The sequence below is a fragment of the Eretmochelys imbricata genome, chromosome 3 (assembly GCF_965152235.1).
Source record: "Eretmochelys imbricata isolate rEreImb1 chromosome 3, rEreImb1.hap1, whole genome shotgun sequence".
Classification (NCBI taxonomy): domain Eukaryota; kingdom Metazoa; phylum Chordata; order Testudines; family Cheloniidae; genus Eretmochelys; species Eretmochelys imbricata.
The window spans coordinates 40,872,441-40,894,690 of record NC_135574.1 but is presented as its reverse complement, the minus strand read 5'-3'; the positions used below and the strand labels follow the sequence as shown (position 1 = coordinate 40,894,690).

At 41.2% G+C, this 22,250-nt stretch overlaps 1 protein-coding gene across 2 annotated transcripts in view; it reads right to left on the bottom strand.

Annotated features, from left to right (window-relative positions):
• The window catches only part of ARHGEF10 (Rho guanine nucleotide exchange factor 10), a 181,678-nt gene that overhangs the window by 109,009 nt on the left and 50,419 nt on the right, over nucleotides 1–22,250 (bottom strand). For both annotated transcript variants that reach the window (XM_077812623.1, XM_077812624.1), the window contains exon 3: nucleotides 665–826. In XM_077812623.1, the coding sequence (XP_077668749.1) occupies nucleotides 665–826 (162 nt within the window). The remainder of the gene's footprint in view (nucleotides 1–664; nucleotides 827–22,250) is intronic.

Below are 22,250 nucleotides of genomic sequence, written 5' to 3'. Positions count from 1 at the left end.
TCCATTTATTTTTAAGAGCACATCCACTCAATGCCACCAACCAGGTTGCCCAAGCTGAGTGAAGCATGCCCCCCTGCTGCCAAGTTGCCACTAGTTACGTCTTCACAGCCCAGGTCGTCAGATCTGGGCTGTGGGGATCACGCTAGCGCTCTGAAAATAGCCGTGTAAACAGCGCCTTGAAGTGGCTCAGGCTCTCAAGCCCACCCCACTCTCTAGCCTTCAGAGCCTGAGCCACATCTTCAAAGCACTGTCTGCACAGCTATTTTTAGAGGGCTAGTGTGAGCCCCGCGGGGAGGCTCACTTCTGCAGACTGTGCAGACACACCCCATGAGGCTTCCCTAGGGATACCCACAGATAATCACTGTAACAAAGACCCTACCGTGACAGCAGATGCCTGCACAAGATAGGGATGAGGAAACCAGTTCCTAGGTGAGGTGCAGCAGGGGAATAAGAATCCAGTCAGGGACAATAACTACCCTTTCTCCTTGTTAAGTCCACAAGGAACTAAAGTATTTGGGGTAAAATAAATCACTTTCACATTCGGTCTACGGAAATATCTTTGTGACCTACAGCAATTCTGTCAGCATGAAAAGCATCTGATGAACATGGGGCTTGATTCTTACCTGAGCAGTACTGCCCCGGCCTACTGGACACAAAGGCTCACCTGTGGAGTTAGTGTCTTCGTGGTCTACGTTAATCCCAGAGTCTGAAGCAGGTGGCACAAGTGCTTGTCTGTCTGCTTCTGGTATTTCATCGCCACTATCAAAATCGAATTGTTCCCCTTCTTCCTCCTCTTCATCACTGCCTTTTAATTCATTTTCTAGAACTGAGCAGAGAGGAACCATTTTTTATTAATGATTTAATGAGATGAGTAAGGGCTCACTGTTGTGAATAGGGGTTGCAGAATTAGGTCCTAGAATTTTAGGCTCTCTAGGACAAAACAGTGCTCCTTGATATATTTCTAAGATCATGAAGTTCTTAGTAATCTTTTTAATGTAAACCATGCCACGTAAATACATATATAATACAACATGTTTCTATTTTTAATAGAGACCTGCCAGAACCAGAACACTTGTTATGAATAAACTTTAACAGCTTCCTCTGAAAACTTTGAAAAAGTTCAGATCTGAATCCAGATCCAAATCTAAACTTTGTGACGTAAGCCCCTTCTCTCCTTATAGATTCACAAAGTCCAAAGCCAGAAGGGATCATTGTGATCATTTGACCTCCTGTATAATGCAGGCCATACAACTTCCCCAAAATAATTCCTAGAGCACAGCTTTTAGAAGAACATCCAATCTTACTTTAAAAATTGTTAGTGACGGAAAAATCTACCATGACCCTTGGCAAATTGTTCCAATGACTAATTACTCAAAACTGCTAAAAAATTATGCTTATTTCGAGTCTGAATTTGTCTAGCTTCAACTTCCACAACTAGCATCAAATTGTGCTATACCTTTCTCTGATAGATTGAACAGCTCATTATTAAATATTTGTTCCCCATATAGATACCTACAGACAGTGATCAAGTCACCCCTTAACCTTCTCTTTGTTAAGCTAAATAGATTGAGCTCATAGAGTCTATCATTCCAAGAAGAAAAGGAGTACTTGTGGCACCTTAGAGACTAACCAATTTATTTGAGCATAAGCTTTCGTGAGCTACAGCTCACTTCATCGGATGCATACTGTGGAAACTGCAGAAGACATTATATACACAGAGACCATGAAACAATACCTCCTCCCACCCCACTCTCCTGCTGGTAATAGCTTATCTAAAGTGATCACTCTCCTTACAATGTGTATGATAATCAAGTTGGGCCATTTCCAGCACAAATCCAGGTTTTCTCACCCCTCCACCCCCATACAAAACACACACACACAAACTCACTCTCCTGCTGGTAATAGCTTATCCAAAGTGACCACTCTCCCTACAATGTGCAATGTAATCAAGGTGGGCCAATTCCAGCACAAATCCAGGTTTTCTCACCCCCCCCCCACCCCCATACACACACAAACTCACTCTCCTGCTGGTAATAGCTCATCCAAAGTGACCACTCTCTCTACAATGTGCATGATAATCAAGGTGGGCCATTTCCAGCACAAATCCAGGTTTTCTCACCCCTCCCCCCCCCACACACACAAACACACAAACTCACTCTCCTTCTGGTAATAGCTCATCCAAACTGACCACTCTCCTTACAATATGTATGATAATCAAGGTGGGACATTTCCAGCATAAATCCAAGTTTAACCAGAACGTCTGGGGCGGGGGTGGGGGGGAGTAGGAAAAAACAAGGGGAAATAGGCTACCTTGCTTAATGATTTAGCCACTCCCAGTCTCTATTTAAGCCTAAATTAATAGTATCCAATTGCAAATGAATTCCAATTCAGCAGTTTCTCGCTGGAGTCTGGATTTGAAGTTTTTTTGTTATAAGATAGCGACCATCATGTCTGTAATTGCATGACCAGAGAGATTGAAGTGTTCTCCAACTGGTTTATGAATGTTATAATTCTTGACATCTGATTTGTATCCATTTATTCTTTTACGTAGAGACTGTCCAGTTTGACCAATGTACATGGCAGAGGGGCATTGCTGGCACATGATGGCATATATCACATTGGTGGATGTGCAGGTGAACGAGCCTCTGATAGTGTGGCTGATGTTATTAGGCCCTGTGATGGTGTCCCCTGAATAGATATGTGGGCACAGTTGGCAACGGGCTTTGTTGCAAGGATAGGCTCCTGGGTTAGTGGTTCTGTTGTGTGGTATGTGGTTGTTGGTGAGTATTTGCTTCAGGTTGGGGGGCTGTCTGTAGGCAAGGACTGGCCTGTCTCCCAAGATTTGTGAGAGTGTTGGGTCATCCTTCAGGATAGGTTGTAGATCCTTAATAATGCATTGGAGGGGTTTTAGTTGGGGGCTGAAGGTGACGGCTAGTGGCGTTCTGTTATTTTCTTTGTTAGGCCTGTCCTGTAGTAGGTGACTTCTGGGAACTCTTCTGGCTCTATCAATCTGTTTCTTCACTTCCGCAGGTGGGTATTGTAGTTGTAAGAATGCTTGATAGAGATCTTGTAGGTGTTTGTCTCTGTCTGAGGGGTTGGAGCAAATGCGGTTGTATCGCAGAGCTTGGCTGTAGACGATGGATCGTGTGGTGTGGTCTGGTTGAAAGCTGGAGGCATGTAGGTAGGAATAGCGGTCAGTAGGTTTCCGGTATAGGGTGGTGTTTATGTGACCATTGTTTATTAGCACTGTAGTGTCCAGGAAGTGGATCTCTTGTGTGGACTGGACCAGGCCGAGGTTGATGGTGGGATGGAAATTGTTGAAATCATGGTGGAATTCCTCAAGGGCTTCTTTTCCATGGTTCCAGATGATGAAGATGTCATCAATATAGCGCAAGTAGAGTAGGGGCGTTAGGGGACGAGAGCTGAGGAAGCGTTGTTCTAAATCAGCCATAAAAATGTTGGCATACTGTGGGGCCATGCGGGTACCCATAGCAGTGCCGCTGATCTGAAGGTATACATTGTCCCCAAATGTAAAATAGTTATGGGTAAGGACAAAGTCACAAAGTTCAGCCACCAGGTTAGCCGTGATATTATTGTGCTGGAAATGGCCCACCTTGATTATCATACACATTGTAAAGAGAGTGGTCACTTTGGATGGGCTATTACCAGCAGGAGAGTGAGTTTGTGGGGGGGGGGGCGGAGGGTGAGAAAACCTGGATTTGTGCTGGAAATGGCCCAACTTGATTATCATACACATTGTAAGGAGAGTGATCACTTTAGATAAGCTATTACCAGCAGGAGAGTGGGGTGGGAGGAGGTATTGTTTCATGGTCTCTGTGTATATAATGTCTTCTGCAGTTTCCACAGTATGCATCCGATGAAGTGAGCTGTAGCTCACGAAAGCTTATGCTCAAATAAATTGGTTAGTCTCTAAGGTGCCACAAGTACTCCTTTTCTTTTTGCAAATACAGACTAACACGGCTGTTACTCTGAAACCTATCAATCCAAGGCATGTTTTCCAATCCTTTAATCATTCTTGTGGCTTTTCTCTGAAATCTCTCCAATTTATCAACATCTTTCTTGAATTGTGGATACCAGAACTGGACACAGTAGTCCAGCAATGGTCATACCACTGGCTAGATTCTACAGAGGTAAAACAACTTCTCTAGTCCTACTCAAGATTCCCCTCTTTATGCATCCCAGATCACATTAGCTCTTCTGTCCACAGCATCTCAGTGAAAGCCCATGTTCAGCTAATTCTTTTGGGGTGTGTGGTGGATCTTTTTCAAACTCATTGCTTCCCAGAATAGTCTCAATCCTGTAAATATGACCTACATTCTTTGTTTCTAGGTATATATATTTACATTAGCCATATTAAAATACATATTGTTTGCTTGCTCCAATTTACCAAGTGATCCAGATAGCTGTGTACCATGATCTGTTCTCTTCATTATTTAGCACTCCCGCCAATTGTTGTGTTATCTGCAAACTTCATCAGTGTTGACTTTATGTTTTCTTGTAGGTCATTGATAAAATGTTAAATAGCATACAGAGTCCACTGAAAATGCACCCACTCAATAATGGTTCCCCATTTACATTTTAAGACCTATCAGTTATTCAGTTTTTAATCCATTTAATGTGTGCCATGTTAATTTTAGATTTGCCCACTCAAACTTTGGTTTCTCTGCTGAAACTGCCAATAACAGCACCAGTTAGTGCCAGTGTGACAATAGCAGAAACTCTCTTCACACAGGCCATCAAATATCTATCAGATGGTATTGAGTTGTGCTCAGTACCAGCCTGAGCTGGCTTTGAGCAAGTGACCTAGTGTGAAATGCTCTCAATTCTGTCAGCAAACCTGTAGGTCAACCGCACCCCGCTTTTCTAAACCCTGACCTTTGTAAAAGTTACAGCTGAGTCAATGTAATTACCTCTCTTGAGACCAACCAGACAGGGAGAGCTCCTTGACTCTGTCCATGAAAATCTGGGAGGGATGAAGTGCAGAAGGAGGAGGTGTTTCCCCCATTGGCCCTTCTATCTTCTTGGCAGAGACCAGTCTCAGCAGGGTTTATGTGGCAGGAACTGGAACCCAGCTGCTGTCTGTGTCACTATCCATGTGTGACAGCAGCATCCTGGATACCCCATTAAGTTTTAATTCTGCCACAGTAAAGCCCCCACTGTTGCTCTTACTGCCTGAGTTCAGAGAACTTAGTCAATGGCAGCCTCAGCTCCTACTGGAGCCATTGTGCCAAGGAAATGGTGGACACAGCAGCAGAAAGAGGAAGCCTGCTCAAGCAGTGGTACCTGCTTCCACCAATCTCTCTTTTTTGTGGGTCACCAGGATACAAAGGGTTGAGACACACCTTACCCCTTTCCACTCTGTGCCTGCCATAATACCCCATTCCAAGCCCCATTCCTCCTGAGGAGAAAACTGCCAGAAACCCCCATGAGATGGGGGTAATAACGAGTGGATTTTTGCCCTGTTCCCACACACCCACTCTGCCTCCCCCACGCTTTTCCACAGCAGCAGGATGACACATTCCATAATATATTTTTAAAGTACATATTTTTCAATAACATACTAAGCGTGTAAGAGAAGTAAAATTTACCATTTTTTTCTTGAGGTAATAGGAGGTAAAAGCAAACTCCTGCAGGGCTTATTAAATCTCCTGAGTTGTGATGATTTTATCACCATCTTCACCAGCTAGGACATGCTCAGTATCCTTATGATAAAACCCACACAATTCACAGCTCTTGACTGTTTAAGATTGTCATGGTTATAAACATTCTTGCCAGAGCTTCAGTTTCTTCAGGCTGAGACAGCATATTTTATGATTATACAACAATAACAAGACCTTTCACACAGTCCTTCTCTAGAGGGGAAAAGTTGACTCATTTTTTTAAACGAACAAAAATGTATAAGTTGCCTTCTTACTATCACATCTTATGGTGGAGGCAACAGGACACTTAATTTCAAGCCATTTTAGTCATGTGCTTATATACTGTAAAAAGTTACCTTTGGGGCTGAACCTTTACATATTTGTATTTGTCCAAATGTGATTTCCCCACCCCCCAAATTGATAAAATTCTACAAGGCTGATCCAGTGCTCATTGGAGGCAATAGAAAGGCTTTCACTGACTTCAGTGGGCTTTGGATTAGGCCTAGGTGATCATTTTTGAGTTATCAGATCATGGGAGGGGAAAAAATGGTTTTCAATTTTTTCAGATGCTTTACTTGCTATTGGAAAACTCAAATCTCAACTCCTGTGCAAAGTCTGAGTAAACTTTTTTGTGTGTGTATGAAGGCGTCATGTCAGTGGATAAGTACAGCTGATAACCCACTGGCCACACCACAGCTCTTAATATACATTGCTGCCTATCCTGCCGATCTCCATCAAACCTCTTGCTGAGCTATGCATCTAACTGCTGGTCCTGATGATCTCAGTCTGACTCTCCTGTCTTGCACCTTGTGTAGCCATTTATACCTGAACAATGTTGTGTAAAACACTAGCAGAAGTGTGAGTGGATCAGGCCCATGAAGAGAACTTTGGGGCCCTGGAATATCATGTGTCTTGTGACCCTACCCCTCCCATTTCTTTATTTACACAGCTGTTACAGATGTTTTGAGAGGGCTTGAGCTCAGGGCCATGGTACCACTGTCCCCCCTTTCCCGCCGATAAGTAGAGAATTCTGATTTGGTAGCACTATACACCTACTTTACACAAGGGTAAATGGTGACACATGGAGCCAGGCAGTGGAAAATCTGGCCCACTGAAGAGGAAAAGAGAAGCAGAAAAAAGAAGGCAGAAAACAGATAAGATTAGATGTATTCATCTGGAAACAATAGGTTTAATGCACTATTCCATCACACCAGTTTTACAGTGATGTACCTCCTTTGTCTGTGAATGTAGCCCAGAACTGACAAGAACTGCCATCTCCAGAAAATTTATCTGAGACATTGCGAAGTGGAAGGAGAAACAGGGTGAGGGACTGAAAACGATATAAGTAAAGATTATGACCCAATCAGAGGAGAGTGTTCAAAAGAGCCTTAGTGAGTTAGAAGAATAAGTCTCATTGACTTTCAATGGGACTTCTGTTTCTAACTTACTTAGGCACTTTTGAAAAGTCCAACCACAATTTTTACAGCAGCCCCTGCTTTTTAAATAGATCGATTGCCCCATACCACATTTCTGAAATGACCTCTGCACAGAACTTGAAGAGCACCGACAGTTGAAGCTCTCCCACCCACACCAGTCCAGTGATGGGGCAAAATAAAGAGAGAACACTCCTTACAATATTACACACATTTTAGAAACACTAAATCTGTGGACCAGTGATTCTCCTTCAGGAAAATTTTAAAACTAGATTCTATCTTATGGCACTGCCACATTCCTTCCTTTCTTCTGTATGAACATGAATAGCTTTAAGCTAATTAAATCTTCATTTAAACCTTCATTGATCCCTCGAATCTAATAAGTAATAAAAATGTTACTCCTTTGAGTCTTTTAATCCTGAGGGCACATTGTTTCACTTGAAACATAAAAACCCATATTATAGCACAACGTAGAACCCCATAATTATATTTATACAGAAAGCACATCTGACCTTTATATGGTTTTGAAAATAAGTATTCTTATAATTGTTTCAATTTGATTAAAACTATTTAAGAAAAAAATTATTTGTGGCTGTGTGCTTGTGAACTAAGCAAAGGCCACTACCCAGCAGTCTTCATCAAATAGACAGAGAAGGACCAACTTCTGAGTTGAGAGAGACAAGCTTTTGAGCTTACACAGACCTAAAGTAGAGCTCTGTGTAAGCCTGAAAGTTTGTCTCTCTCTCACTAAGCAGAAGTTGGCCCAATAAAAGATATTACCTCACCCACTTTGTGTCTCTAATATCCTGGGACCAACATGGCTACAACACTACCTATACCAGAAAGACAGTGAGAGAACCCTCTAACTTATACCAGTTTTAACCACTTCAGTGGAGTTACATATGGTTTACCATATCCAGAGAAAACTAATAGTCTTATGCACTAGACTGGGACTCAGGAGTTCTAGGTTTATTTTCAGGCTCTGCCACAAGCTTCTGGTGTGACATGAGCAAGTCACTTAAACTCATTTTGTCACAGTTCCTCATCTGCAAAATGAAGGTAATAGTAGTTCTTTTCTGTCTTGTGTCTATAGGTTGTAAGCTCTTTGGAACACAGAGGGGTCCTTATCTTGGTGAAGGTCTCTAGATGCTACTGTAAATGCTACTGTAAAACAGATAATAGTAAAAGGAAAGGAAGACTCAGGCCCAAGGATATTCCATCATACACTGATCCTTTCTTTTCCTAACGTGCAATAACAAGACACAAAATTAGTTATCATAATCTTTAGCAAAGCAATTTGTTTTCTTCAAACTTTGGACATAGATCTCTGTTTATTAAGTAGGAAGAATTTGCCCAAGTAGGGCAGTGTCACTCTTTCCATAATCCTGTCCATTTAATTATTTTATAATTTTATCAGTGGAATTGTATTGGATTGTTCTGACTGATATTGCTTAAACTTGTTTGGACACTCAGGCAATCTAGAAGTTGCCAACATACCTGTTTACAAATAGATCAGTTAGTGATAAATTCAAGCTCTGGATCTGAATAGCCTCAAACTTAAAGGAAGTTCAGACACAAATGTTGTAGCCGGTGTGCCTATGATAGATCACACTAAATCTCCAGCCACAAGACACTCCCAAACTTTGGAAGAGTTCATTTCCAGGTCCAGACTTTGCACTCAAAGCCTATTTCATCTTAATGCACTGTATTGAAGGGACACCATCTAGTTAAAGAAAATGCTAAATTGAAATCTATGAAGGGAAATCATCCCTGCCCCCTTCTCCCTAGTGGAAAATCTACACCAAGGGACGGCAGGCAGTTGTACTGCTGCTGCTCTCTCTTGGGATTTTCTGCCAAGGAAATGAACTTTGTTAGAAACATCGGGTATGCATCCGATGAAGTGAGCTGTAGCTCACGAAAGCTTATGCTCAAATAAATTGGTTAGTCTCTAAGGTGCCACAAGTACACCTTTTCTTTTTGTTAGAAACAAGGCTCCAAAGACATTCTTCCACTGAGGGAAATGTACTGACTCAGCAAATCCCTCAGCCATCCTGGCTCCTCTTATCATGCCAGTTATGCCAATTTTTTCTGCTGCAATAATCCTCTACATACAAACAAACAGGCCACCAGGATGCTCTGCAAGGGTTTATGAAGGCAGAAACCAGATTCAATCCTGAATCAAATCTGGCACTACAGTACTGTCAATTCTCTTGCAATACTTAGTGCATTTCAGAAAGCCCCAGCTCCTAAGAGCTTGTGAAGAGGTGAGACCCTCAGCTTTCTTTTAAAGAAAGTAGATTTTTAGCCTTTGTGGTTGCAGAGAAGAGCTTGAAAATGGGATCCCAGAAGCTAAATAACCACAAGGCAAATAAAAAGACCCAAAATATTTTATTTTAAATTTAGTGATTCTTAAGCCAATTTCATGATTATTTAGGGCCTGATTCATGATTTTGGAATGCTCATAGTTAATAATATGGCATCAGTATAAAATTTCCTTCCCTGTGTGACAACCACCACCTTAGATTATTAAAAGTTAGTTGGGGGGGGGGAGGGGGAAGAAACTAACTTTATATGTACTTCATACATTTTTCTGAGCCTGAGGAACAAAAATAGACTAATCAGTTTAACTTTCTGACAGAATTGTGCTAGCACAATTCTACACTTACAAATACAGCTAGGGAATGTTTATTTGTTTAAAAACTATTTCCATTTGAAGTCTGAAAATATTATGAAGACATTTCTATTTGTCTGGTGCAAAAGCATATTTTGTTTCCAAACATGTCGTTCCAAATGTGACCTTTGTCCCTTTGGTGTCCCTTTATATGTTATGTACATGTATGAACATACGAATTGCAGGATAAATGAACGAATGTTATATTATCTTATAATTATTAACATGACACACATTAGTTATGACTATATTATTATAATTAGTTATAATTATGAGCAGTTTTGTGCAATATATTATTTAATGAAGTTACTTTCTTCAGAACAGGCCTCAGAAATAAACAGAGTATGTTTATAGAGACTTGGTTGTGAGTAGCTAAATTTAACATGAACTTTAATGGTCTCCTTTTGGCTGTGCTGCCAGTTGGTACCATGCCCATTCAGTAATTCTGAATTTTCTTAAACTACATACAACAAATATAAAGATAATAGGGTATGTAAAGTGAACTCAGGATTCTTTTTCTTGTTGGGGGACAGACAGGGAGCACAGGTGGTGATGTTTTCCCAGAATATTTTTATGATGGTAATTTTTAGGGCTCTCAAGCGATTAAAAAATTCATCACAATAAACTGCACTGTTAAAATATTAATCGTGATTAATCGCACTGTTAAACAATAACAGAATACCATTTATTTAAATCTTTTTGGATGTTTTTCTACATTTTCAAATACATTGATTTCAATTATAACACAGAATACGAAGTGTACAGTTCTCACTTTATATTTATTTTTTATTATAAATATTTGGACTGTAAAAAACAAAAGGAATGTCATCCACATTGGAATGCTGCCCTTTTAAGACTTCTGAAAGCATGCTCCGCACCCCGTCCCCATCAGATTTTGGAAGGCACTTCTGATTCTTAAACCTTGGACTGAGTGCTGTAGCTATCTTTAGAAATCTCACATTGGTACCTTCTTTGCGTTTTGTCAACTCTGCAGCGAAAGTGTTCTTAAAATGAACATTTGCTGAGTCATCATCTGAGACTGCTATAACATGAAACATATGGCAGAATGCGGGTAAAATACAGAGCAGGAGACATACAATTCTCCCCCAAGGAGTTCAGTCACAAATTTAATTAACGCTCTTTTTTTTTTTTTAACAAGCATTATCATCATGGAAACATGGTGGCCGAAGCATGAATGGTTAGCATATCTGGCATGTAAATACCTTGCAATGCTGGCTACAAAAGTCCTATGTGAACGCCTGTTCTCACTTTCTGGTGACATTGTAAATAAGAAGTGGGCAGCATTATCTCCCAAAAATGTAAACAAAAGTTTTTTGTCTTAGTGATTGCCTGAATGAGAAGTAGGACTGAATGGACTTGCAGACTCTAAAATTTTGCATGGTTTTGTTTTTGAGTGCAGTTATGTAACAAAAATATCTACATTTGTAAGCTGCACTTTCACAATAAAGAGATTGCACTATAGTACTTGTATGAGGTGAATTGAAAAATACTGTCTCCTTTGTTCATCATTTTTACAGTGCAAATATTTGTAATAAAAATAATAATATAAAGTGAGCAGTGTAAACTTTGTATTCTGTGCTGTAATTGAAATCAATATATTTGAAAATGTAGAAAAACATCCAAAATATTTAATAAATTTCAATTGGTATTCTATTGTTTAACAATGCAATTAAAACGGTGATTAATTGCAATAAAAATTTTTAATAGCAATTAATATTTTTTTAGTTGATCGTGTGAGTTAATTGCGATTAATAAATAGCCCTAGTAATTTTATAAGACTTTAAAATGATTCAGCACTAAGAAGTCTGTGCATTTTGTTGGTCTATTCAAACACATTATCTTATTACTGTCACCCTCATCCTCCCTACCCATTTCCCTCCTATTGCTCCTTACCTTTACTTAGTGCAGCCTTTTTTTGAAATTAGATAATAAGCTTTTCAAGGCAGGGACCATGCCCTATACAGTTGCACAGCACCTAGTACAATGGGGCCCAATTCCAAGTGGTGCATTTGTGTTCTACAATAGTAAGTTACATCCACTTTGATATAAATCAACTGGAACCCAGTCAATAAGACTACATTGCCAAAAGTGGATGATAAACTGTAGATTGCCCACCACAGGGCGAGAACAATGGTGAACAAAATAGTGGTGTAGTGATATCCCCCAGGCGTAAATTGATCAGGCAACGGGTGTAAAAGGACATACAAGACACAAGCATAACTGAGACCTATTTGGAGGATAGTGGGAGTGCAAAATGAATAAGTTGCACTCATCAATCTTCTTCTTGTACACCCAACCTTTTTTACCTCTCAGGTGTGTAGCTTATACTTGTTTTGCACACCCACCGAATGCCAAATCAGCACAAGTTTTCTTTGTCACTTACATGCAAGATAGAAGTAGCTTACATTTAGAGCTAGCAGAAATTTACCAAATTCAGATTTTCTGACAGAAAAAAAATTTTTTTTTGTGCAAATGGTCTTGAAAAATTCATACTTGTTTGGGGGACAGTTGTACTTGCATGGCTTTTGTTCTTCATTGCTGAATCTAGCCTAGAGACTGCCATGGGAGCTGCAGATGCTTATTCCAGCCTGCCTTTTGCCCAATATATTTCTCTTTCTTTTTCATGAAAACCTTTTGGATTATTCAAATATTTGAAATGCTGTGTGCCAAGTTTCCTTCAAATCAATCTCCTTAAATATTTTCATGATCATCTACTTATGGATATAATGAAAAGTTGAATAACCAAGTACATTAATATGTTTACTGGCCAGGAATGCATTTAGCTACCATAAAAATTGTGATGTTTGCCAATTCACCAAGCTGAATCAAAGGAAACCAGCAGGAATCATGATCTCCTGCATGTTACTTAGCCTGGGACTATGCCAGAGATGACTTCATTGTCCCTCTTCTGAGAAAGAGCAGAGAAAGTGTTTACTGACTTACTGGCTTTCTCAGACCATTACTATAAAGGGTCAGATTCTGTCTAGTTCTTACATAGGTGTGCAGTGGCAGGGAGGAGCACAAGAAAATGGAACTGGGCATTGAAAGGGCAGGCATCAATCAAGCAGCACTGGGGAAATATTGCTCTCAGCCACATGAGAAGTAGTTACAGTGAAGTAACAGAGCAAAATTTTGATCAATGTTGTCTCTTTCCCCACACCCATAGCCAATTGCAGTTCTAGGCAAGTGTCCCTCCCACACATTGCTTTTGATATACGAACAGCACTCAGACTGCTTTTTTTTTTTTTTTTAATTATTATTTCAGCCAAAAGAGGTCAGCCATTTCCAAAAACAAGGCCAGGGAAAAATATGTTGTTCTGCCGATGTTATAAAATTCTGGTGACTCTTTCTTCAAAAAGCTCTAGCATCCCCAAGTGGAGCAGGGACTTGAAAATTGGCAGTGTCGGGTGGCCATTGTGTCAGGGATGAGTTTTTTGATGTTCCTGTGAAAACCCACCCCAAGTTGGCCAAGTTACAAGCTTCTGAAAAATTCTAGTTTGCACATGCTCTTAGTGCTAACCAGACAGCATATATTCCATCCCCAGAGTGACTGAGCATGCTCCCTCCTCTCACAGCTCCTGTGTGTCACCAGACTGCACATGTGCCATCTCCACAGAGTGACTGAGCATGCTCGCTCCAGCCCAGAGATACCGGGACAAAGCTGGACTTCCCTCATCATTGTTGCTGAGGGCCAGGCACTGGAACTGAGAGCAAAGTTTGTCTCTCCTGCGTTCCTGTTGAACCCCACCCCCCGCTGCCTCCCAGGCATAGGATTGCCAACTGTCCAATTGCACAAACCTAAACACCCTTGCCCTGCCCCCTTCCCCACCCAAGGCCACACCCCCATCCTGCCCCTTCTCTGAGGCCCCACCCCGCACTCCATCCCCCCTCCCTCACTCTTCCCCACCCTCACTCACTTTCACCAGGCTGAAGCAGGAGTTTGCGGTGCAGGAGGGAGTGCAAAGTGTGGGCTGGGGCAGGGGGTTGCGGTGTAGGAGGGGGTGTGGGCTCTGGGAGGGAGTTGGGGTGCAGGAGGAGGTGAGGGGGGCAGTGCTTACCTTGGGCAGCACCCAAAAGCAACCAGCACATCCCTCTGGCAGCAGCTCCTAGACAGGGGAGAGGGTAAAGGGGATCTCTGTGCGCCGCTGCCCCTAACTGCAAGCATTGCCCCCGCAGCACCCATTGGCCACACTTCCCGGCCAATGGGAGCTGCGGAGTCAGCACTTGGGGCGGGGGCAGCGCAGAGACCCCCTGTGCCCCCCTAGGATCCAGAGAGATGTGCTGGCTCTCCCCGCTGTGCCGCCAGACTGTCGGTGCCAAAAATCTCCTGGTCTGGCTGCAGTAGCCTCTGGGAGATAGCATGTGATTCCGGTAGACTGCCGGCAAAACCGGGAGGGTTGGCAACCCTACCCAGGGACAGATGGAGGAAAAGGAGTAGATTGGGACGAGGAGTCTGGCGAGACTGAAATTGGTGTGAGGACATAAAAGCATGAATGGATGTTTACAACGGGAGACAGATGGATTCAGCAAGGAGACTGGGAGTAGGGGCTGGGCAGAAACTGAGCTCTGACAAGGAACTGGAGGAAAAGGAGCAAACTGGGACTGGCGGGACACAGAGACTAGGACTCGGAACTAGTCATTAAAGACTGTATCAGAATGCGCACACGCACACGCACACACGGGCCAAATTAAGGTTGTTCAAGCAACCTTAATACTGGCATTTCCTAACTTCTGAGTGATGGACTTTGCAACCTTACTAATGATGTTCTTTAACATAGCTTTTGGTGTGTAGTGGAATAAATGTGAAGTCCTTTATAACAACATTTTTATCAGTCCTTAATCACAGAAAGGGGGTGGGGGGGAAATCACATCCTGATGTAACACTGCTTTATGCCAGGACAAGAGGGACTTTTTGATGTAATCTTAGGAACTAGCTTTTATTGCAGCTGTAATTGACTGAGCGAGATAAAAATCCATTTCTGTTTGCCAAGATAAAATGGATGTGGGCTTAGACCACAGGCTTTTTCAAACACAGTGAAACGTGCTGTGAAACAAACTAAAAACTTACGGAAAACTGACACAAGCTTTAATTAAACTAGTGGATTAAATACACCAAAAAGTGCAGAACTTTGTAATAGGCCTGTAGGCAGGATCAAACTGTAGTAAACTCACAACATCAAGTGGATAGGATAAATGTGAGCAATAGCTACAAAGTCTGTCCAAGGTATTACCCATACCTTGGTTGGCATTGGTACTGAACTCTGATTTTAGGAAACCAACTGTGGAATGAGTAAGTTCTGAACATTTTATCTCCTTCATAATTTTAGAGTCCGGGCCAGATTGTACAGCATTTATTCCTGGGTAAGCACTTAAAAATACAAGTAATGCCATTGAAACTACTTGCATGAGTAAATTCTCACCAGGGTGAGACAGGAATTCACAAGCTGCCCCTTTTATTGTAAGCTACTTGGAGCAGAGACACTCTGCTGTGAGCTGGTTTTGCACCCATTCCAATAGACAGGAGCACTCCCATTATCATCATTAGTGCAGAATTGAGCTCTATATTTGTAGAGTGCAATACATTAGGAACACTGCCCCTGACTGGGACCTTTGAATGCTATTGAAATATACATTTTAATGATTAAGTAAAAAATAATACATTATTATTGTTTTACCATATGATAAACTAAATTATTTTCCCTCAGCTATTATTGCATACTCGATTGAGGGAAAACCTGTTCCTTTTAGGCACTTTCTGAAGAATTAGGGTAATTTTGCACTCCTATAACTTAAAAATAACCAAGCCAATACTTTAAACAGATATTAATTGCTAAGATGTAGAAAAGAGTAATACGTTTTTGTGATGTTGCCTTTCAAACCTTCTAAAATATGGGTTTATGGTAGGCTTTTAATTATCTCTCTATGTCCAAAATGCTATTAGAAATGGGAGAAATTAGCACAGATTAATACAGATTGTAATTATCAAATACACTCTTTCCAAAAGGGGAAGAAGAATGAGATTTTAAAATAATTAAAGATGTTTTTATCTGCTCTTGTAGAGAACTATCTTCAACCCTCTTGGTAAGTAACAAAGTTATGCATTCCACTTTAAATAATGCTTTCAGGCCCTATCAAAAGTCCACTGAAGTCAATAAGAGTCTTTTATTTGACTTCAGTGTGGTTTGGATCATGGCCTTTGCGCTGTAATGTGAGTTTTTAAACTTAAACCAAAGTCTAAAAGAAGCAAAATTTAATATCTGAAAGGAACTGGAATTCAAATCAGTCGCAGAAGTGTTAATACTAATATAACTCAAAGACTAGCAAAAGTATAACCATTCAAAGTCAGCTCATTTGTAGATGTAAAGCACCAATGACCTGAGATTTTCCTTTTCTATAAAAACTTTCCAGAGTTTAAAGAGCCTAGGAAAAGTATTAAACCCACTAAACAGAGTTGAAGGAACCTGGTAGTGACAGCATATAGAATTTAACCCAGGACCAGATTTGACCATTCATAACCAGAGTGTGCAAGGTCTTTTGAGTTCATCACATATAAGAAACAATACTGATGTTTAATAAGCTAATGAAAATATGATATACTCAATAAAAATGCTTATTTCATAGATTCATAAAGCTTACGGCTTGAAGGGACCATTAGATCATCTAATCTGACCTCCTGTATATCACAGGTCATTAAATTTCCCCCAGTTACCCTTTTATTGAGCCCAGCAATTTGTGTTTGGCTAAACTATGTCTTCCAGAAACACATCCACTCTTGATGTGAAGACCAAAAAAAAAAAAAAAGGAGAATTCACTATCTCCCTTGATAGTTTGTCCTCAGGATAACCACCCTCATTGTTATAAAATTATTCCTCATTTCTAATTTGAATTGGTCTGGCTTCAGCTTTCTGCTTTGGTTCTTGTTCAGCCTTTCTCTGCTAGCTTAAAGAACCCTTAATTATCTGGTATTTTCTCCCTATGAAGATCTTATACACTGCAATCAAGTCACCTCTAAACTTTCTTCTTAATAAACTAAACTGATAGCATTCTTTTAAGTCTCTTTCAGTTAGGCATTTTCTCCATCCCACAAATAATTTTTGTGGATCTTTTCTGCACCATCTCCCATATTTCACCATTCAAGAGAAGCTGGTTAGTTAGCCAGAGAAGAGACTGTAAACTGCTCTAACTAGTCCTCTGGAGTATTTGATATAGAATGAAAGTTTTCGGTCATATTTCTAAAGAGAAAAAGTGCAAGTGAGAGAGGGTCTCTATATACAGGGCAGAATAACCATAGCACTAATGGAAACAGAAGCATGCCATAAATCAGGCTCTTGTTGTAGACCTGCTCTATGATATGGGAAAAGGACTATATGCTGTACAGGCAAATAGAGACTGGAGCTTTGTGATTGAAAGCCTCTTTAATGGCCTCTGTTGTGACAATTAGTCCTACAAATTTACCCCAGTTGTGAGCTGACCTGTAAAAAGCATGTAAAGGTTCATAAGGTGTTATAATAATCTCTAACAACAATGTTGCTGAGAAAACTTATGAAATAGAGACAGAGTAACTGAACTAGTCTAAATAGAAAGGTGAAGTTGATATGATTCAAGGACTGAGTAGAAATTATGCTGGTTAAAAAACAGAAGATAGGGAGCCAATAGTTAATAAGCCAAAATTGGTATGTTTGATATTAGGTCTAATTGGTGCACAAAACACTCATCACTCCCTTTTGGGGTTCTTAAAAGAAAGATTTTGTGGGGAAAGAAAGAACAAAAGAATGAACAAACAAACAACAACAAGAAAGAAAGAAAGAAAGATTAGACAGAAGCTACTAGAGTAAGCTTCACTATCATGGCTGCCACCCCCACCACTTCCTGAGACCCCAGACCTTCAATATCCTGAACCTAAGAGGTGTCCTGACCAGAAAGAGATGGACCCAGATGACACAGGCACATGTACCTGCTCCAGCTGAATCCCAAACACCACCTGGGATGACAGTTATTACCATTTTTGATATCATCCCAGAGGCTGTCAAACAAGTGGCTGGTCCTTCTTAGGCTGGACTTTAACAGCAGCAGCAGCATCTCCAGCCCATCTCAAACTAACTTTTTCTCTTCTCCCCAAAAGGACAATTGTTACCATCTTTGATACCATCTAAAAGACTGTCAAATAACATGGGTTTTTTCCACCTAGAAGCTGTCTACAGCTAAAAAAAGAGATCAAGGGACGTTGTTAAAATGAAAGCCTTATTCAATACTTTACTTCTCAAATGCTTTAACTGGGTTTCCTTTTTTCTGTATCTTTAATACAAGGTGCAAAGGATTTTTAAAGGTGCATTTGCTGTGGTGCTAAGCAGGCTGAGGTCTCTGTATTTCACGTCCCGGATCTTGTTTAACACTGTTAATGTTAGACAGTGATTGGGTTATGTTAATACCGTTAGCCTATTTATTCCATTTAAATTAATACAATACCTCTCATCGAAATAAAATGGATTGATCTGTATGTCAAAAGTAAAGGATGGAAATCCACTGTGCTGTATAGAGAATTGGTGTGAGAGGCAATCATGATACATGGGGAGAGGAGTTACAGACTGGCAAACTGTGTGGACACAACTATTAATTCAAAGAAGGTTGACATCATACATAACTAATTTGTACCGATATATAATGAAGGCATTAAACTATTAGGTGATCTAACAAGTAGATTATACACTTGATTTCACATTTTTAATTGCACTAGATTTTGTTACATTAAAAATAATGGAAATGTCTTATTGGAATTGTGCTAAATCTAGTCAGCCCACCACTGCCATCATTTGAACTTGTAACCTAGTGACTATTAGATTGACAAAAAGAACGAGAAATACTTATGGCACCTTAGAGACTAACAAATTTATGTGAGCATAAGCTTTCGTGGGCTAAAACCCACTTCAGTGCAGTGGAAAATACAGTAGAAAGATTACACACACAAACACACACACCATAAAAAAATGGGTGTTGCCATACCCATTACAATGAGAGTGATCAGTTAAGGTGAGCTACTATCAGCAGGAAAAAAACAAACAAAAAAGCCATCTTTTGTAGTGATAACCAGGATGGCCCATTTCCAACAGTTGACAAGAAGGTGTGAGTAACAGTAGGGGGGAAAAATAAGCATGGGGAAATAGTTTTACTTTGTGTAGTGACCCATTCACTTATTCAAGCCAAATTTAATGGTGTCCAGTTTGCAAATTAATTCCAATTCAGCAGTTTCTCGTTGGAGTATGTCTTTGAAGTTTTGTTGTTGTTGTAATGCAACTTTTAGGTCTGTAATAGAGTGACCAAGGAGATTGAAGTGTTCTCCGACTGGTTTTTGAATGTTCTAATTCTTGACGTCTGATTTGTGTTCATTTATTCTTTTACGTAGAGACTGTCCGGTTTGGCCAATGTACATGGCAGAGGGGCACTGCTGGCACATGATGGCATATATCACATTGGTAGATGTGCAGGTGAATGAGCCTCTGATAGTGTGGCTGGTGTGATTAGGTCCTATGATGGTGTCCGCTGAATAGATATGGGGACAGAGTTGGCAATGGGCTTTGTTGCAAGGATAGGTTCCTGGGTTAGTGTTTTTGTTATGTGGGGTGTGGTTGCTGGTTTTAGCCCAAGAGAGCTTATGCTCAAATAAATTTGTTAGTCTCTAAGGTGCCACAAGTACTCCTCGTTCTCTTTGCTGATACAGACTAACACGGCTACCACTCTGATACCTGTTAGATTGACAACAAAGTCTGCCAGCACATGTATCCAAGCAACCCATAAATCTGATACTGAAATTGCGATTTTGGGAGAAGTATGAAGGAACTGATATTATTTCATTGAGGAGGAAAATGAGAAGTTAGCAAACCAGGTAAAGACCTACTGAAATCATTTAATTTTAAACTGAAATTGAGGTCACCATTTTTTTTTAAAGTAAAGGTTATTTTTGAAACAGATTTTCAGAGACAGTTGCCAGTTAACAATATGAGTAACAAGATAAACTGTTGTTCCTGTGCATTGAAGCAATTACTGTTAATGGGCAGAATCTGCCTTAAACTCTCTCACGATGGACATGAAAAATGGCCTGAGCTGCAAATTTGGGATTCCGATTCAGATCTGAACTCCAAAGCTGGAAGGGGTTTGGCTCCAGTGTTCCAGGCATGTTCCTCTCTAATACACACTTAGGGACATATCGCTCTTTTTGCTTTGGATAACAAGGATCTTCTGAGCAGACAGAGTGGTGGAGTGTATGTTTTCAGAAGGCCACAGCCCCTATCAAGGGACCCCCTGTAAAACTGAGCTCCTTTTTCCACTGCATGTAGGGAGACTGGCCCTACTGCTATGAGTCTACTGCTATGTGGATGCCAATCCTTCTGCCTATTAGAGAGGCATTAGGTCTGAACAGTGCCCTAAACCAATCTCCTTGGAACAGCAGTACTGCACCACAAGCCTACAGCGAGACTTCCTCCCCGGCCGTAAGCTTGCGGAGATCCTCCACACCCAGCCATCCTACTCGTTTTCAGCACTGGGAAGAAGATTGCAAAATCTTTATTAGTAACATGTATTCCCCAAAGGGTGATTTAGGGTTATATACCTGTTTTAACATAATACAACATGCAGTTTTGCAGATTTTATGTTATATATAAATAGCTCCATATTTGGGATCAGGAAGGAATTTTTCCCTAGGTCAGGTTGGCAGAGACTCTGGGGGGTTTCTCCCTTCTCTGCAGCATGGGGCACAGGTCATTTACTGGTTTAAACTAGAGTAAACTGTGGATTCTCTGTAACTTAAAAAGTCTTTAAGTCATGATTTGAGGACTTCAATAACTCAGCCAGAAGTGATGGGTCTATTATAGGAGGGGGGGAAAGGGGGCAGTGGGGAGGGTCTGTGCCCTGGGATGTGCAGGAGGTCAGACTAGATAGTCAGACGGTCCTTTCTGGCCCTAAAATCCATTCGTCTATCTCCTTGCACATACTGAATTCCAAGAATCAGTAAATATATATCCAAGTGAAATATTTTAAAATGTTGAATGTAGAAGCACAAAGATAGTAGATTTTATTATACATAATTTGTAGGATAAAAATCTCTATTTGGGATTGAATTTACTTTTTGGACTCAGAGCAACAAAAAATTATTTTCCCCAAAGAAAGGTAAATTGAATCCCAAGGACAGATTTTATCCTACAAAACTGATACCTATATATCTCCTATCACGCAGCTACTAAGTGATGTTATGCTGATATTTAATTAAACATCTAGTTTAATTTAATGCTGACATATACTTTGTATTTGCACCTCCTGGTGTAATCTGTATAAGGAAACAATCCACAAAACTTCATGTCCTCTTGTACTGGAGCAGGTTCAGCCATTTATTCTACACAACCCTGAGGCCACACATGTTAATAGTATGGATTTCAGCTGGTTTCTTGCCAGCTCTCTCATCTTTCCCCCCACAGACTACAAAGCACTATAAAGAGCTGACTGATTTATAAACAGAGATAAAGTTTAATATGCACCAGAGTGTGGTAAATTCACTAACGAATGGGGCTCAGAGAACTTTCAACAGTGGAGTAGTGCAGGGGGCTCGATCCATCAAATTCTGCAGAATTTAATCTGTCGCGTAACAACAGGGGGTTTTCTACCCCTTGTGACTGTGATAAACTGATGCAGTACTGCCATCCAGATCTTCAGACAGACAATGTAAAACCTACATCCTGGCTTCAATGCACAATATGAACAGCCAGGCGGTGTACTGGGGAATATCTCTGGGCCTGGGGAAGAAGGAATCTAGCCACTCTGCTGCTGTAATGGCCTTTGTATTTGTGCTATTGATTATTCCTTCCTAAGTACTTTGCATTTCTCCTTATTGAATTTCATCCTTTTAATTCTGACCAATTCACCATGTAACAGGTACCTTAGAAGGCCGGGCGGCCTAGTGGTTGGAGCACTTGGTTTTTGGCCCCCTATTTGGTCAAGGTGCCTTGAGCTTTAAGGCTGGGGGGGAATTAGAGGGACTCAGACCCTCCCACTCCACAGGTCCCAGCCCAGCGCCCTGAGTAAGTCAACCCCTGAGCAGAGGAGCTCCCAGCAGGGAGTCTATGTCCACTGCTCTGGGCTACTTCCTGGGCTATTGTCCCTTCAGTTTGGGGACTGGCCCCTACAGTCCAAGTCAGAGGTGGGCAAACTACAGCCTGCGGGACCGTCCTGTCGGGCCCCTGAGCTCCCGGGCAGGGAGGCTAGCCCTGGCCACTCCCCCGCTGTCTCCCCTCCCCCGCTGTCTCCCCTCCCCCGCAGCCCCTCTGACCAGCATGGTAAGGGGGCCAGAGGGTTGGATAAGGGACAGAGAGTCCCAGGGGGCAGTCAGGGAACAGGGGAGGTTGGATAGGGCAGAGGTTCTGGCGGGGGGGCAGGGGGGTTGGATGGGTAAGGAGTTCTGATGGGGGCAGGCAGGGGGCA